This window comes from Oncorhynchus nerka, linkage group LG16, assembly GCF_034236695.1.
Source record: "Oncorhynchus nerka isolate Pitt River linkage group LG16, Oner_Uvic_2.0, whole genome shotgun sequence".
NCBI lineage: Eukaryota > Metazoa > Chordata > Actinopteri > Salmoniformes > Salmonidae > Oncorhynchus > Oncorhynchus nerka.
The window spans coordinates 10,621,601-10,637,779 of record NC_088411.1 but is presented as its reverse complement, the minus strand read 5'-3'; the positions used below and the strand labels follow the sequence as shown (position 1 = coordinate 10,637,779).

Here is a 16,179-nt window from a genome sequence, read left to right as displayed (position 1 = left end):
AACACCATAACTCTATGGAGTGTTTTCATTGTCTCATGTTACCTTTAGGAACTCAAGTTCGGACTCGTCAGTACTCATCGTGGAGTTATTGACATGTAACCGTAGCAATTCCTCCTTTAGGTAAGGCAAGGCTCTTTTCTCCATGACGCTCTTGGCAACGTACTGGTCTGGTCGATAGTAGTTCCTCCCATAAACCTTTGGAAAATATCAGATCAAATTTAGTCATCACTAAACTATAACATTTCTAGAGCTAATATTACAAAATATTTACCATGGATGGGCATTTGAAATTATTTTACTATTCAAATAATATAATGACATTTTTATGACAGTCAAAATTTGTAATAGTAATAAGCTTTTTTTTTTTGCTCTTGACTCTCGACCAATCAGAATCTGCTTTTCTCCGGTAGTTTGGCTAAAAGCAACAGTGAGAAGAGAAGTCCGATTTTCCATGATTCTCTTCCAAAAATGTTTTCTGGAGTGTTTTGCATGGATCCGTGTCATGCCGATCATGTCAGGGCAGCCTGGAGGTCTAAATGTGCATACGTAGCACAAGAGTAGCTCAACACACCCTTAAAAAAACATTCAAAAGTTTGTTTTATTCAATTCAGAATTTTAAAAGTCATGGAATATCCTTTCAGGTAAAAATGGCACAAAGATATGTTTATTTAATTTAGACAGCTTTTTCATTGCTAACCTCTAAAAGTCTAAGCCTTTAGGGGGGAGTTCTACTAAGCTAACACATGGAACTATTTTAGGTTGGTCACACCATGGATCATTAAGTTATTTGATTTTGAATTTTAGGACCCCCTGTATGTTTATTTTTTAATTGTTTGATAAAATATTGAATTTGGCCTTTAATATTATAGCCCATAGAAACACATTGAATACCACATTCATAAATGGCAAAAAAGAAGTCAGTAAAAAATAATACATCATAAGGGTTTTGAAGTGTCATTTTTTTAATCTAGGAAATATTAGAAAGCTCAGGGAAAAAAATTGCGGGGACACATTTAAACTCTTTTTAAAAAATTGGCACAAAACTACCTCCATTCATTTGTATGGGTTAATAACAGACGAGTCCCATGATACTTGTGGGGGACGTAGAGCAGAACAGAGAACACCGCCCTCCCTGTGAGTCTCCCCTTTCCACAATGGGGTCATATTAGTTTGTAGCCCAAACGGTTTGGACGGCACAGACAAAAATTGGCACATCGGCGATACCGAATACAGAAGAGTCCCGTGACACTTGTGCGTGTCGTAGAACAAAACGGAGAACACCATTGTGTTTGTGAAAGTCGACTCTTTCCATGTAGTGGTTATTAGGCACATTCTGATGCTACAGATGTTTTCCTGAGAAGATTGTCTGGATGTGCCCTGGGCTGGCAAACAGCATTGTAGCCTGTCACTTTCCACCCAGGATGCGGAAACCCGAAATGGCGGATGCGGTGAATTGAGACGCGGCCCATTCTGCAGCTATCGCTAGCTTAAACTGAAGGATTTTGATGGGATTTTTTATTTATTATGCGCATTAATTTGACACTTCCTGGTTCATGGCCTCCACTACTTCAGTCGGTCTCGTCATGGCCCGGAGGTAAAACAGCTTATATGCAAGCCAAGTAACGTGTGACTAACACTGGAAATAAAACAATTTTATTTTGTATGTAATGTATGCGCACCTATTTCTATCCACTCAATCACCATCATGATCAGTAAAACCAGATCTATATAGAGGGAAATGTAGTAGAAAAATAAACTCCTAAGGATTAATATCAGTTTAGATATCCGGATATTCAATTAACTGTGCCCAATTCTGCCCAGCCGCAGTATTTACAAGGTAATATCTATTTACAGTACCAGTCAAAAGTTTGGACACCTACCCATTCAAGGGTTTTTCTTTATTTTTGCTATTTTCTACATTGTAGAATAATAGTGCAGACATCACAACTATGAAATAACACATATGGAATCATGTAGTAACCAAAAAAAAAGTGTTAAACAAATCAAAATATATTTTACATTTGAGATTCTTCAAAGTAGCCACCCTTTGCCTTGACGACAGCTTTGCACACTCTTGACATTCTCTCAACCAGCTTCATGAGGAAAGCTTTTCCAACAGTTTTGAAGGAGTTCTCACATATGCTGAGCACTTGTTGGCTGCTTTTCCTTCACTCTGCGGTCCAACTCATCTCAAACCATCTCAATTGGGTTGAGGTTGGTTGATTGTGGAGGCCAGGTCATCTGATGCAGCACTCTATCACTGTCCTTGGTCAAATAGCCCTTACACAGCCTGGAGGTGTGTTTTGGGTCATTGTCCTGTTGAAAAACAAATGACAGTCCCACCAAGCGCAAACCAGATGGGATGGCGTATCGCTGCAGAATGCTGCCGTAGCCATGCTGGTTAAGCGTACCTTGAATTCTGAATAAATCACTGACAGTGTCACAAGCAAAGCAACCCCACACCATTACACATCCTCCTCCATGCTTCACGGTGGCAACCATATCTGTTCACCTACTCCGCGTCTCACAAAGACACGGCGGTTGGAACCAAAAATCTCAAATTTGGACTCATCAGACCTAAGGACAGATATCCACCAGTCTAATGTCCATTGCTCGTGTTTCTTGGCCCAAGCAAGTCTTCTTCTTATTGGTGTCCTTTAGTAGAGGTTTCTTTGCAGCAATTCAACCACGAAGGCCTGATTTACACAGTCTCCTCTGAACGGTTGATCTTGAGATGTATCTGTTACGTGAACTCTGTGAAGCATTTATTTGGGCTGCAATCTGAGGTGCAGTTAACTCTACTGAACTTAGCCTCTGCAGCAGAGGTAACTCTGTGTCTTCCTTTCGTGTGGTGGTCCTCATGAGAGCCAGTTCCATCATAGCGCTTGATTGTTTTTGCGACAGCACTTCAAGAAACTTTCAAAGTTCTTGACATAATATTGACTTGTTTTTTTACCAAATAGGGCCATCTTCTGTATACCCCCTACCTTGTCACAACACAACTGATTGGCTCAAACGCATTAAGGATAGAAATTCCACAAATTAACTTCTAACAAGACACTTGAAATTCATTCCAGGTGACTACCTCATGAAGCTGGTTGAGATAATGCCAAGAGTGTGCAAAGCTGTCATCAAGGTAAAGGGTGGCTACTTTGAAGAATCTCAAATATAAAATATATTTTGATTTGTTTAACACTTTGCTTACTGCATGATTCCATATTTGTAATTTCATAGTCTAAGTCTTCTACAATGTAGACAATAGTAAAAATAAAGAAAAACCCTTGAATGAGTAGATGTGTCCAACCTTGTGACTGGTACTGTAAATATGCAGAAAAATCCATCTAGACCTTGACAATCAGGTGACTATACAGGATATCAAAGATACTGTATAACCATATAACTAAAATGTATAAAATACCTCAGGCATGCAGTCTCCATACTCTGCTTGGAGAGCCAAGGCACCCAGATATAGGCCTGTCTCTTCATGGCAGGCCAACCTGTCCTCCAGTATATCCTTCCTCAGCTGTAGGTAGTACTGGTGACGAGTCAGTTTGTGCCTGCCAAAAAAACTCCAGTCACACACAATTTTCTTCCGTGGAGAAAGCAGTGGACAATCTGCAACATTGCCGGACCTCAATGAATTCCATCGGTCGATCTTGAGTACTGTAAGCACGAGCGGATGCGAGGTACTTACAAAAGGAGAGAGATGTCGTGGACAAAGAATTTCACCCTGAAGAAAAGGACAAACGTGGAGGTAGGCACTTTCTTCCAACTGTCGGGGGCGACCTTGGATATCTTTGTGTCATTTTCCAGGAAGAAAAACTCATGGTCTAAAACCGAGAGGTAAAAAGGAAGAGTGACATTTTTAACACGCGAACCATGTAAAGACAACTTTGAGCTTTTTCATTACTGTAGCTCGAGCACAGCCATACAACAGCCATACATGTCCCAACAAAACACCTCAATGAACTGTTTCCCAGTAAACGTCATGCAATATTTGTGCATTTACCATCAATGTAAGCAAGGCCAAAGTAGAAGTGCTCCACCAGATTGGAGTGGGCAACAATCATATCAAAGACATCCCCTCCTCCTGACTTGACGTCGCACTTGACCAGGATGCTCTGTCCGTTTGGCATGACCACACTCAGCTCCCTTATAGAGGAGGGAGACTTCCCTTTCTTTGACTGGATTAAGAGACAGAAAGAGAGTGATTCATGTGAAGACCGACGGATGACAGTTGGGCTGATGATAAAAGGCATTTGATGTAGCTCTTGATTTAAAAAAAAAAATGTTTCACCTTTTATTTAACTAGGCAAGTCAGTTAAGTACAAATTCTTATTTACAATGACGGCCCACCACGGGCCAAACCCAGACGGCGCTGGGCCAGTTGTGTGCCGCCCCTATGGGACTCCCAATCACAGCCGGATGTGATGCAGCCTGGATAAGAAGAGGTGGTGAGGTCTGACCTGAGCAGGCCAGACCACTAGCCGGTGATAAAGCCATAATTACCACAATGGATCCGGGCAGCTCCAAGACAACCAGAGGCTCGTCTAACTTTCGAATGAACTCAGGACCCATATCCTGCAGAAATAATGAATCGAAACATTAAGAGCTACTAAAATGTCAACCCGATATTTCACACGACTCACTATGATATCATACCTTGGCTTTCTTTTCATTAAGGCTGACCGTGGACTCGTTTAGATATGTGTATGGTACAGGTCTGACGCTGCCACGGCGAAAGCCATCCAGGTACGGGCTAGAGGTGCTACGTGACTGATAGCTGCAGTAACTCTCTCTGTGACGTGACCCTTGGGGAATTCTGGGAGAAAAAAATATACAGATTACAGGGATGAAAATCTTTAACTTATTGTCCATAGACAGTTGGGTGAACTATCCCTATATATATATATATATATATATACTTGTAAAGCTGATAATATGTGTATTCCGGTCAAAATGTGCCTTTTGTTGTTTGAAAGGCGACTGCTAGGTTCTTACCCTCTGCTGAGCTCAGCTTGGAATGTTGGGGTGCTTCTGTTTCTCAGTGCCCAGGTGGAGTTATGGTACGAGGCACTTCCTGAGAGACTGTGAAGCCTCTCTCTGACCATCTGACTCCGGTCAGTAAGTTGAGGACCAATCTCAGCCATGGACACATGATCAACCTAGAAAACACAATAGAATGACAGCTGATGAATTAGATAAGTTGCACTGACCTATCCTTAAAAATAACCATGTCTCAAATCAATATGATCTCAATTGAAACCCAGCTGTAGATTGTAGCCAAGATAGAGTTGCAAGCAGCCAGTATTGTCACAATATGGAATAGAGGCCAATTTATTTCTAGAAAATGTGACCCTATAATGTCAGTGTGCTGGTCAGCACATGGAGTGTAGAGTGACAGCTATACTGACTACAGGTGCATTGCCTAAACCAAAAAGGGAATGTGGGTGACTCACAGAGTCCCTGAAGACATCTTGTACTAGCTGTCTGATGAGCTTCTCTGGTAGGGGCAGTTGAGCAGCCTTGATGTGCTGTTCACATGTCTCCAGCACGGTCACAAGATCTGCTCGTCTGTGGACCGTGTCCTCACACATACTCAGCAAGAGGTTGTTCAGGTTGTCACTCAGCTGAATGGGCTGGTTTTGAGGTAGTTGATAATCAACGGACCAGAAGAGGGTCATTCCTAGGGAATATACAATCATCTGAAGAAAACAAAGAGAAAAACAAGGCAATAGTAAACATGTCGGTTATTCGGTGCTAGAGGAGTAGCATTTTAAGTGTTTTTCACAAAATTATAAATCCATCATGGCGGACCTCTTGGGTCCCTGAGGCAAATTTGTTCCTTGTAAGGAGAGGGACCTATGTACCGCATTTCATGACTTTAGGTCAAACGGGGTGTGGGCGTGACCTTACAAAGTTAGCATTTTCAATCGCATGTTATCTGGTCAGTGTAATTTTGTAAACCGTAAGACGCATCATTCACCCAAGCTTCGTCAAAATCGGGCTTGCGCTCTCTGAGACACTGCGTGTGACGAACGTACAAGCTAACTGACAGAGACAGATCCAAAGCACTGTTCCTGAGTAAAATCGTTCCTGAGGAATTCATGCAAAGCCAAAGGTCGAGAACCAAAACAGTGGCGAGATGTCAAGCCAACGGAGACCATCGGAGTTGGCCATATAGCACAGACGGATATGAAATGGGATTATGCAGTGAGATGCGATGACGTTGCGATCAGGGGTTCATTGAGCACCTTCTCAGAGGCCGTCCTGTTGGAGGCAGCGTGCCCCTCCTGTACCTCTGGAGCAGTGAAGGAACCAAGGTTCTCTGACCGGGGACAGCTCTTGAAAGCAAGGTTCCCAGTGGCTGACAGCAGCACTGAGCCAGGGCTCAGTACACTGCACATGTTACCAGGACCTGTCGAGAGGACAAAAGACAAAACTATTAGAAGTAGAGCATGACGTTGTGTTGCCTACCCTTCCCAATCATCTCGGGTTTGAGGCCTATTTCTTCTCATGCATAAAGATGCATATACAAAAACAAGTAATGGGATATGAAAGTCAGCTCAACATAATACCACTTATGGAGGACTGCAAACATCTGACACACGTGGGCGTGAACAATCCCTTTAAGGTCAAAAGATCCTGCCAGTGTGTATTATCATGGGTCCGGAAAAGCATATAAATATTTCTAGGTACCTTTGTGAGAGATTTCCATTAAGGCCTCGGCGGTGCCCAGTAGCAGACACCATACCTCATCCTCCTCCAGAGGTGACCCCCGGGCCTCCAGCACCTCTGTCAGGGTCACGAACGTGCCCATCCTGGGGGGGACACAGCCATGGGTAGATACAGTCATATATTATCTAAATCATTTTTCGGAATTTCTGCCTCAAAACGCTGTAATAGCTTAATATGAGCAATACATGTTGTTTCATCATAGACTCTGTGACAGAATATGCGAGGCCGTTGTTTGGAGTACAATGAAAACTGTTGAACGCACGAAACTTGATTGTTTCCATAAATCATTGAAGAGTGTCCACACAACCCTATTATCTAATTGCTTAAACCATTAGCTCAAAGTGATCTTTTTCTTTGACAAGACAGAGATACTAGGAGAACAGTAAATTTGGTCCGTTTAGACAAGTAGCTATAGATGATTATCTACAATGAGTGAGGTGATCGATCGGACTAAAGGGCTCATGCAAAGCAATACAGACGCCCCCTCCCCTTCTCTAGCCACCTGTTCATCCCCACCCCCCTCTCCCTCTCTCACACGTGCACACCAGTGCTTTCACACAGTGAGCTTTCAGTTTGCCATGTAATAGGCTTCCGCAGAGCCTGGAGGATTTGCTCTGATATGGCTACTCTCTGTGCCTTTCATTTGTCTCCCTCTCGTCACCAAGGTGACTGTGAAGCGTTACAATGAGACGTGACTGTGGTAGCATCCGGCTGAGGTTCTGTGACTCATCAAATGACTCTGAACAAAAATATAACATGCAACATGCAACCATTTCAACGATTCTTTCGACATGGGGGCCGTGATTTATCATGCTGGCGCAAAAGATGGCGGCGGATGAACGGCACGACAACGGGCCTCAGGATCTTGTCACGGTATCTCTGTGCATTCAAATGGCCATCGATAAAATTTAAATTGTGTTCGTTGTCCGTAGCTTATGCCTGCCCATACCATAACCGCACCGCCACCATGGGGCACTCTGTTCCCAAGGTTGACATCAGCAAACCGCTCGCCCACATGACGCCAGACACGGGTCTGCGGTTGTGAGGCTGGTTGGACGTACTGCCAAATTCTCGAAAAAGGACGTTTGAAGCGGCCTATGGTAAAGAAATGAACATTAAATTATCTGGCAACAGCTCTGGTGGACATTCCTGCAGTCAGCATGCCAATTGTACGCTCCCTCAAAATTTGAGACATCTGTGGCATTGTGTTGTGTTACAAAACTGCACATTAAAGAGTGGCCTTTTATTGTCCCCATCACAAGGTGCACCTGTGTAATGATCATGCTGTTTAATCAGCCTCTTGATATGCCACACCTGTCAGGTGGATGGATTATTTTAGCAAAGGAGAAATGCCCACTAACGGATGTAAACTAATATGCGCACAGAATTGGAGAGAAATAGGCTTTTGGCGCGTATAGAACATTTCTGGAAACTTTTATTTCAGCTCATGAAACATGGGACCAACACTTTACACTTTACATGTTGAGTTCAGATCTTTGTTCAGTATAAAACCTAATGTTAGAGGGATACTGGTTCACTTTTCTCCAAGTTGTGAAGTTATACACCGACTGTGTGATGAGTGTCATCCCTGAAAATCAAAGGATATACGGTACTATGATCCAATAAACGTCAATGCTTTAATTGGTAGTCTAGCAACTCTGGTTCCTGTAGGAAGTGATTTGTGGTGACGTCATCATCACAGTTATACCATACATTTGTACGGCCTTGTTGGTGTTGTGAGTCAGGGATAACAAAATAGGTATTCATACTAAAAGACTCAGCTGAAGCCTTCAGAAAGTATTCACACCCCTTGACTTGTTCCACATCTTGTTGTACTACAGCCTAAATTCAAAATGCATTGAATACAAAACACTTACCCATCTACACACAATAACCCATCATGACAAAGTGAAAACATGTTTTCAGGAATGTTTGCAAATGTATTGAAAATAAAATTGAAAAGAAAAACAACAACAACTAATTGACATAACCCTTCACACCCCCTGAGTCAATACTTTGTATAAGCACCTTTGGCAGTGATGACAGCTGTGAGTCTTTCTGGGTAAGTCTAAGAGCTTTCCACACCTGGATGGTGCAACATTTGACGACTTTGTTTAACAATAATTCTTCAAGCTCTGTCCAACTGGTGTTGATTATTGCTAGACAACCCATTTTCAGGTCTTGCCATAGATTTTAAATTACATTTAAGTCAGAACTGTAACTCGGTCAGTCAGGAACATTCATTGTCTCTTGGTAAGCAACTCCAGTGTAGATTTGGCCTTATGTTCTAGGTTATTGTCCTGCTGAAAGGTGAAATCACCTCCCAGTGTCTGGTGGAAAGCAGACTGAACCAGGTTTTCCTCTAGGATTTTGCCTATGCTTAGCACTCCAGTCCTTAAAGATTAGAAGCATACCCATAACATAATACAGCCACCACTATGCTTGAAAATATGGAGAGTGGTACTCAGTAATGTGTTGTATTGGATTTGTCCCAAACATAACACTTTGTAGTCAGGACAAAAAGTGAATTGCTTTGCTATATTTTTTGCAGTCCTACTTTAGTGCCTTGTTGCAAACAGGATGCATGTTTTGGAATATTTTTATTCTGTACAGACTTCCTATTTTTACCTCTGTCAGTTAGGTTAGTGTTGTGGAGTAACAGTGTTGTTTATCCATCCTCAGTTTCCTCCTATCAAAGCCATTAATTGACTATCGCACCATAGCACTCAACTGGCATCATGAAGTGCTTTGAGAGACTAGTCAAGGATCATATCACCTCCACCTTACCTGCCATCCTAGACCCACTTCAATTTGCTTACCGGCCCAATAGATCTACAGACGAAGCAATTGCCACCACACTGCCCTGTCCCAACTGGACAAGAGGCATACCTATGTAAGAATGCTGTTCATTGACTATAGATCAGCATTCAACACCATAGTACCCTCCAAGCTCATCATCAAGCTTGATTACTTGGTTCTGAACCGCGCCCTGTGCAACTGGGCCCTGGACTTCCTGATGGATCGCCCAAAGGTGTTGGCAGGAAACAACACCTCTTCGCTGATACTCAACACTGGGGCCCCACAATTGTGCGTGCTCAGTCCCCTCCTGTACTCCCTGTTCACCCATGACTGCGTGGCCAAGCACGCCTCGAACTCAATCAAGTTTGCAGATGACACAACAGTAGTAGGTTTGATTACCAACAACGATGAGACAGCCTACAGGGAAGAGGTGAAGAGGCTCTGCGAGTATGTTGCCAAGAAAATAACCTCTCACGCAATGTCAACAAAACTAAGGAGATGATTGTGGACTTCAGGAAACATAAGAGGGACCACCCCCCTATCCACATTGACGGGACCGCAGTGGAGAAGGTGGAAATTGAGAGCATCCAGCCGGGCTGCATCACCGCCTGGTACGGCAACTGCACCACCCACAACCGCAAGGCTCTCCAGCGGGAGGTGCGGTCTGCCCAACGCATTACCGGGTGGCAAACTACCCGTCCTCCAGGACACCTACAGCACCCGATGTCACAGGAAGGCCAAAAAGATAATCAAAGACATCAACCATCCCAGCCACTGCCTGTTCACTCCACTATCATCCAGAAGGCGAAGTCAGTATAGGTGCATTAAATCTGGGACAGAGAGACTGAAAAACAGCTTCCATCTCAAGGCCATCAGATTCCTAAACAGCCATCACTAACACATCAGAGGTGGCTACCTATAGACATAGATTAGGAATCACTGGCCACTTTAAGGAAATGGATCACTAGCCACTTTAATAATGTCTCCATATCTTGCATTACTCATCTCATATGTATAAATTGCACTCTATACTATATTGGTCACTTCAATTGTGTGTAAATATTGCATCACCCATCTCATATGTACATACTGAATTCTATACTATGCCACTGTATCTTAGTCCAATGCCACTCTGACATATATGTATATATTCTTAATCCATTCCTTACTTAGATTTCTGTATATTTTGGGTAACTGATACATATTACTGCACTGTCGGAGCTAGAAGAACAAGCATTTCGCTACACCCGCAATAATATCTGATAATCACGTATGTGACCAATACATTTGATTTTGATTTGAACTCTTAACTGTTTTAAAGTTGGCCTCGTGGTGAAATCCCTGTGGTTCCCTTCCTCTCCGGGCAACGGAGTTCAAATATGCCTGTATTTTTGTAGTGACTGGGTGTATTTTATACACCATCCAAAGTGTAATTAATAACTTCACCATGCTCAAAGGGATATTCAATGCATGGAGAAAAAGAAAAAAAAATATATATATATATATATATATATATATCAACCAATCGGTGCACTTCTTCGAGAGGTATTGGACAACCTCTCTAGTCTTTGTGGTTGAATTTGTGTTTGAAATTAACTTCTAGATTGAGGGACCTTACAGATAATTGTATGTGTGGGGTACAGAGACGAGGTAGTCAGTAACAAATCATGTTCAACACGATTATTGCGCACAGTGAGTTCATGCAAATTATTATGTAACTTGTTAAGCTCATTTTTACTCCTGAACGTATTTAGGCCTGCCGTAACAAAGGAATTGAATACTTATTGACTCAAAACATTCCCGCTTTTCATTTCTTATTTATTTGAAGAAAAAAAAAATCCACTTTGACATTATGGGATATTGTGTGCAGGCAAGTGACAAAAAAATAATCTAAATTGAATCCATTTTAAAGTCATACTTTAACGCAACAAAGTCATACTTTAACGCAACAAAGTCATACTTTAACGCAACAAAATGTGGAAAAAGTCAAGGGATGTGAATACTTTCTGAAGGCACAGTACCACTGTTGGATCCAAGTCGTTAGAGTATTCACAGGAAACGTCACGCTGCGGAAGGTGTGAAGAAAATATTGTATGTTTACCACAGATTGTGTGACACAGCAAAATGAGACTTGAATGAATCATGAATTCCATCTCTATGTGAAGTATGAAGTTCAGAGAAGTGTTTATGCATACAAAACCCCCCACATATGCTAAAAAATAGAGAAGCAGTACAAAAACATGGAACAGAAGGTTTAGAGAACATTTAATTGGATGCCAAATAAGGATTTAGAACAAAGCAATCTGAAGAGCACATACAGTGGAAAGAAAAAGTATGTGAACCCTTTGGAATTATTTGGATTTCTGCATAAATTAGTCATATAATTTAATCTGATCTTCATCTAAGTCACGACAATAGACAGTGTGCTTAAACTAATAACACACACAAATTATTGTATTTTTCTTGTCTATATTGAATGCATAATTTACACATTCACAGTGTAGGTTGGAAAATATTTGAACCCCTAGATTAATGACTTTTCCAAAAGCTAATTGGAGTCAGGAGTCAGCTAACTTGGAGTCCAATAAATGAGACGAGATTGAAGATGTTGGTTAGAGCTGCTCTGCCCTATAAAAATAAAAACAAAAATCACAAATTGTGAGTTTGCTATTCACAAGAAGCAATGCCTGATGTGAACCACGCCTCGAACAAAAGAGATCTCAGAAGACCTAAGATTAAGAATTGTTGACTTGCATAAAGCTGGAAAGGGTTACAAAGGTATCTCTAAAAGTGTTGATGTTCATCAGTCCACGGTAAGACAAATTGAGAAAGTTCAGCACTGATGCTACTCTCCCTAGGAGTGGCCGTCCTGCAAAGATGACTGCAAGAGCACAGTAAGAAGACTCCTAGAGTGTCAGCTAAAGACTTACAAAACTCTCTGGAACATGCTAACATCTCTGTTGACAAATCTATGATATGTAAAACATTAAACAAGAATAGTTTTCATGAGAGGACACCACAGAAGAAGCCACTGCTGTCCAAAAAAGAAAACATTGCTGCACATCCGAAGTTCGCAAAAGTGCACCTGGATGTTCCACAGCGCTACTGGCAAAACATTCTATGGACAGATGAAACTACAGTTGAGTTGTTTGGAAGGAACACACAACTCTATATGTGGAGAAAAAATCTCACAGCACACCGACATCAAAACCTCATCCCAACTGTAAAGTATGGTGGAGGGAGCATCATGGTTTGGGGCTGTTTTGCTGTCTCAGGGCCTGGACAGCTTGCTATCATCGACGGAAAAATGAATTCTCAAGTTTATTAAACATTTATTAAACATTCCCAACTGTGAATGTTTACACGGTGTGTTCAATAAAGACATGAAAACATATAATGGTTTGTGTGTTATTTGTTTAAGCAGACTGTGTTTGTCTATTGTTGTGATTTTGATAAAGATTAAATCTACTTCCTAATAATTTGGTCTATTTTCACCCATGCGGTATTGTAAACACATCATTCGTGGCTGGTGTGTGCTTGTTTGCCCATAACCTGTTTTAGAGAAATGTAATCATTGAATATTGTAAGAGTTTTCATTGTCTGTTTATATGCCCTCTTTATTCATCCTATGGTTCTGACTTGTTGTACAGGGAGTACACTGTAAGAACGGCCCACGTTCTGAATTCTGTCACTGTACATTTCAAAAGTGCTGAACAAATAGTTTTATTGCCTATGTCTGTCGTTGCTCACTCATTAATGTCTTCATCGAAATTACGGATTGCCTCTTATCCGCTTGTTGCCCCCTTATGCCATAGTTTGTACATTTAAATTGTTAGTAGAAACCACAGTTGTTTAAGCAAGTCAGCCACATCAGCTATGTTCTTTAAAAGGCAGTAAATGAGGCTTAATGAATGGTGAATGAGTTTCTGTGCACCGTTTGTCACCGTTATAGTGCAATTAAATGTATTGTTTGTTGTTGTGTAGTGGCTTTCCTGGCATGCATCACACATTTATTTTATTTGCCCCACCAAGATTTACATGCTAAAATCGCCACTGCTAGCATGCTAGCCAACATTAGCTAGTTAGCTAAGTCAGTTAACCCACTGTTCCCCGGACACCGAAGACGCAGCCCCCCGCACCTCTCTGGTTCAAAGGGGTTTGGTTAAATGCGGAAGATACATTCAGTTGGACAACTGACTAGGTATCCTCCTTTCCCCTAGCTTGGGTGCTTGACTGCTGTTAGATCAGAACATTCGGATCAACCCTACTCCTCCGCCAGAGCGTCCAGTGTGCGTTCTGAACGCACACTGGATTTACGAATGGACAATTTGACAACGCTATGAGTTTACGAGCGCACTCTGAGCACACTCTGGCACTCCAGATTGAATTTACGAACACACCCTTAGTATAAACCAGCCTTTAGTCTTAATCTTTGGTTGTTTAGTACATGGCCTCACATCTGAATCCTTAATAAAGAGCTGGGTGGGGATAAAGCTTAAGCGGGTGTGAACAATGCTGAATGGGTGTAGACAAAAAGTGCTCTCCAGTAGGTGTACCAAAACATTCAAGGGCCATTTTCTCTAAAGTGAGGTTACAAGTTTCTCAACTTTCAAAGCAGAATTACTGCTCGGTTATCAATGGAACCAAATATCAACATTAGAAGGAGATTTATCTTCCGCTTGGATAGTTCCATCTGTGCCACTGACTTAGTCTGTCTTTAATTCAAGTTTGTTTTTCAAATGAATCAGTCATGTTGGATTCACATCTCCAACTCAACCAAAAATCTAAATTAAAGAATAGGATTAGGCCTAAATCAAACTTAAGTTTAATTTAAGTTTAATTTAATTTAACTGAGATTTTGGTTGAGGTGGAAACGTGAATCCAACATATAAATTATTAATTTGTAGACAAACTGGAACATAAATTTGGACATAAAGGCATGATAACTGGCTATATTTATGCTGTCATTTAATTTAAAACACAAAATATAAAAATCTATTGCCCAATAATTTAATTCATGGGCTAAAATGACACCGTAACATATCTGCTTCCCTAAGATAACATATATTTAGGTTGAGATCATGCCTACCAGGCTATTGTCAAGAAACTGTTGCAATTCAACTGTTAACTACCTAATGGAAAGCTAAACCTTCAATTAACTCCTAATAACATATCGGCATTCACTCATTGGCTGTGGTACGGAACTTTTACGCATTCATAGAATACCACATTTGTGTAGAATAGATGTAGGTCTATATTTTTGCGGAATTATATCCAATTAAACCCACAACTTTACCTTAATTCATTCGATATCTGAAGTCCCTCTTAATTTCTTCAGAATACCTGCAGCTCGAATGTAATCCCCTCAAGCATCACATGGCATTCCACCTGTGGCTGTGCTCTCCATCGGCAAATTTTTCTAGCCTATCAGGCGACTTTTCATCTATCCATCTATAATTCCACCACACGACAGTGCGGAAATAACACATTTCTCCATCGCATATAACGTTCTGTACTCACACCTAATTACATGTCCATACTGTGTTTCTGTTAATTTGGACTATTTTTAGACTCCAGCTATAAGAACTCAATTGGATTACGCAGTAGCAGTGTGACAAGTGGCAAGGCAGCGAGCAACCAATTGGTGTGGCCAAGTACTCTGTGCAAGATAAACTGTAGCTAATGGTCGCGCTCCCTTGCTCAGAATTTACATGCATCAACCAATGGTTGCGTGCGACGTCATCAACTGTGTAATCGATTGACAGATTGCGATAATATATGATGTGGTTAGCTGATACTTTACCTGATAAATACCTTTATAGGCGTTGTAAAATCTGGCAGGAGTCAGCAACGCCTGGGCAGAGGAACGCGCCCCAGCTGTCAGTTGAACAGTGAGGTGAAAGGTGAGACAAGTATGTTCTGCTCAGTTCTACTAACACAAAGTATGTTAAAAAATAGGCTTCAAAAATCACGTGTGATTGTTGTTTGACTAAAGAGCCAACTCCCCCTCTCTCTATTTTCTCTATTTCTTTCTCTCTCTTCTGTCTCTCTGTATCTCTCTCTCTCTCTCTTTTCACACACACACACACACACACACACACACACACACACACACACACACACACACACACACACACACACACACACACTCAATCAATCCATTTCAATTTAAGGGGCTTTATTGGCATGAGAAACATATGTTGACATTGCCAAAGCAAGTAAAATAGACAATACACAAAAGTGATATAAACAATACAACATTTACAATACACATTACACTTGCAAAAGTTCCAAAAATAATAAAGACATTTCAAATGTCATATTATGTCTATATGATGTGCAAATAGTTCAAATAAATAAACATAAATAAAGGTTGTATTTACAATGGTGTTTGTTCTTCACTGGTCGCCCTTTTCTTGTGGCAACAGGTCACACATCTTGCTGCTGTGATTGTGGTATTTTACCCAGTAGATATGGGAGTTTATCAAAATTGGATTTGTTCTCGAATTTTTTGTGAGTCTGTGTAATCTGAGGGAAATATGTATCTATAATATGGTCATACATTTTGCAGGATGTTAGGAAGTGCAGCTAATTTTCCACCTCATTTTGTGGGCAGTGAGCACATAGCCTGTCTTCTCTTGA

The 16,179-nt window shown here is 41.3% G+C and overlaps 1 protein-coding gene across 1 annotated transcript in view; it reads right to left on the bottom strand.

Annotated features, from left to right (window-relative positions):
* Positions 1–15,173, bottom strand: part of frmpd2 (FERM and PDZ domain containing 2) — a 49,601-nt gene extending 34,428 nt beyond the window's left edge. The window contains exons 1-11 of the mRNA XM_029684576.2: positions 14,834–15,173; positions 6,700–6,821; positions 6,255–6,418; positions 5,460–5,705; positions 5,002–5,165; positions 4,663–4,822; positions 4,510–4,581; positions 4,010–4,184; positions 3,695–3,830; positions 3,419–3,557; positions 43–195 (exon numbers count right to left, since the gene is read on the bottom strand). Of these exons, the coding sequence (XP_029540436.2) occupies positions 43–195; positions 3,419–3,557; positions 3,695–3,830; positions 4,010–4,184; positions 4,510–4,581; positions 4,663–4,822; positions 5,002–5,165; positions 5,460–5,705; positions 6,255–6,418; positions 6,700–6,820 (1,530 nt within the window). The 5' untranslated portion in view covers position 6,821; positions 14,834–15,173. The remainder of the gene's footprint in view (positions 1–42; positions 196–3,418; positions 3,558–3,694; positions 3,831–4,009; positions 4,185–4,509; positions 4,582–4,662; positions 4,823–5,001; positions 5,166–5,459; positions 5,706–6,254; positions 6,419–6,699; positions 6,822–14,833) is intronic.
* Between the last annotated feature and the right edge of the window lie 1,006 nt (positions 15,174–16,179).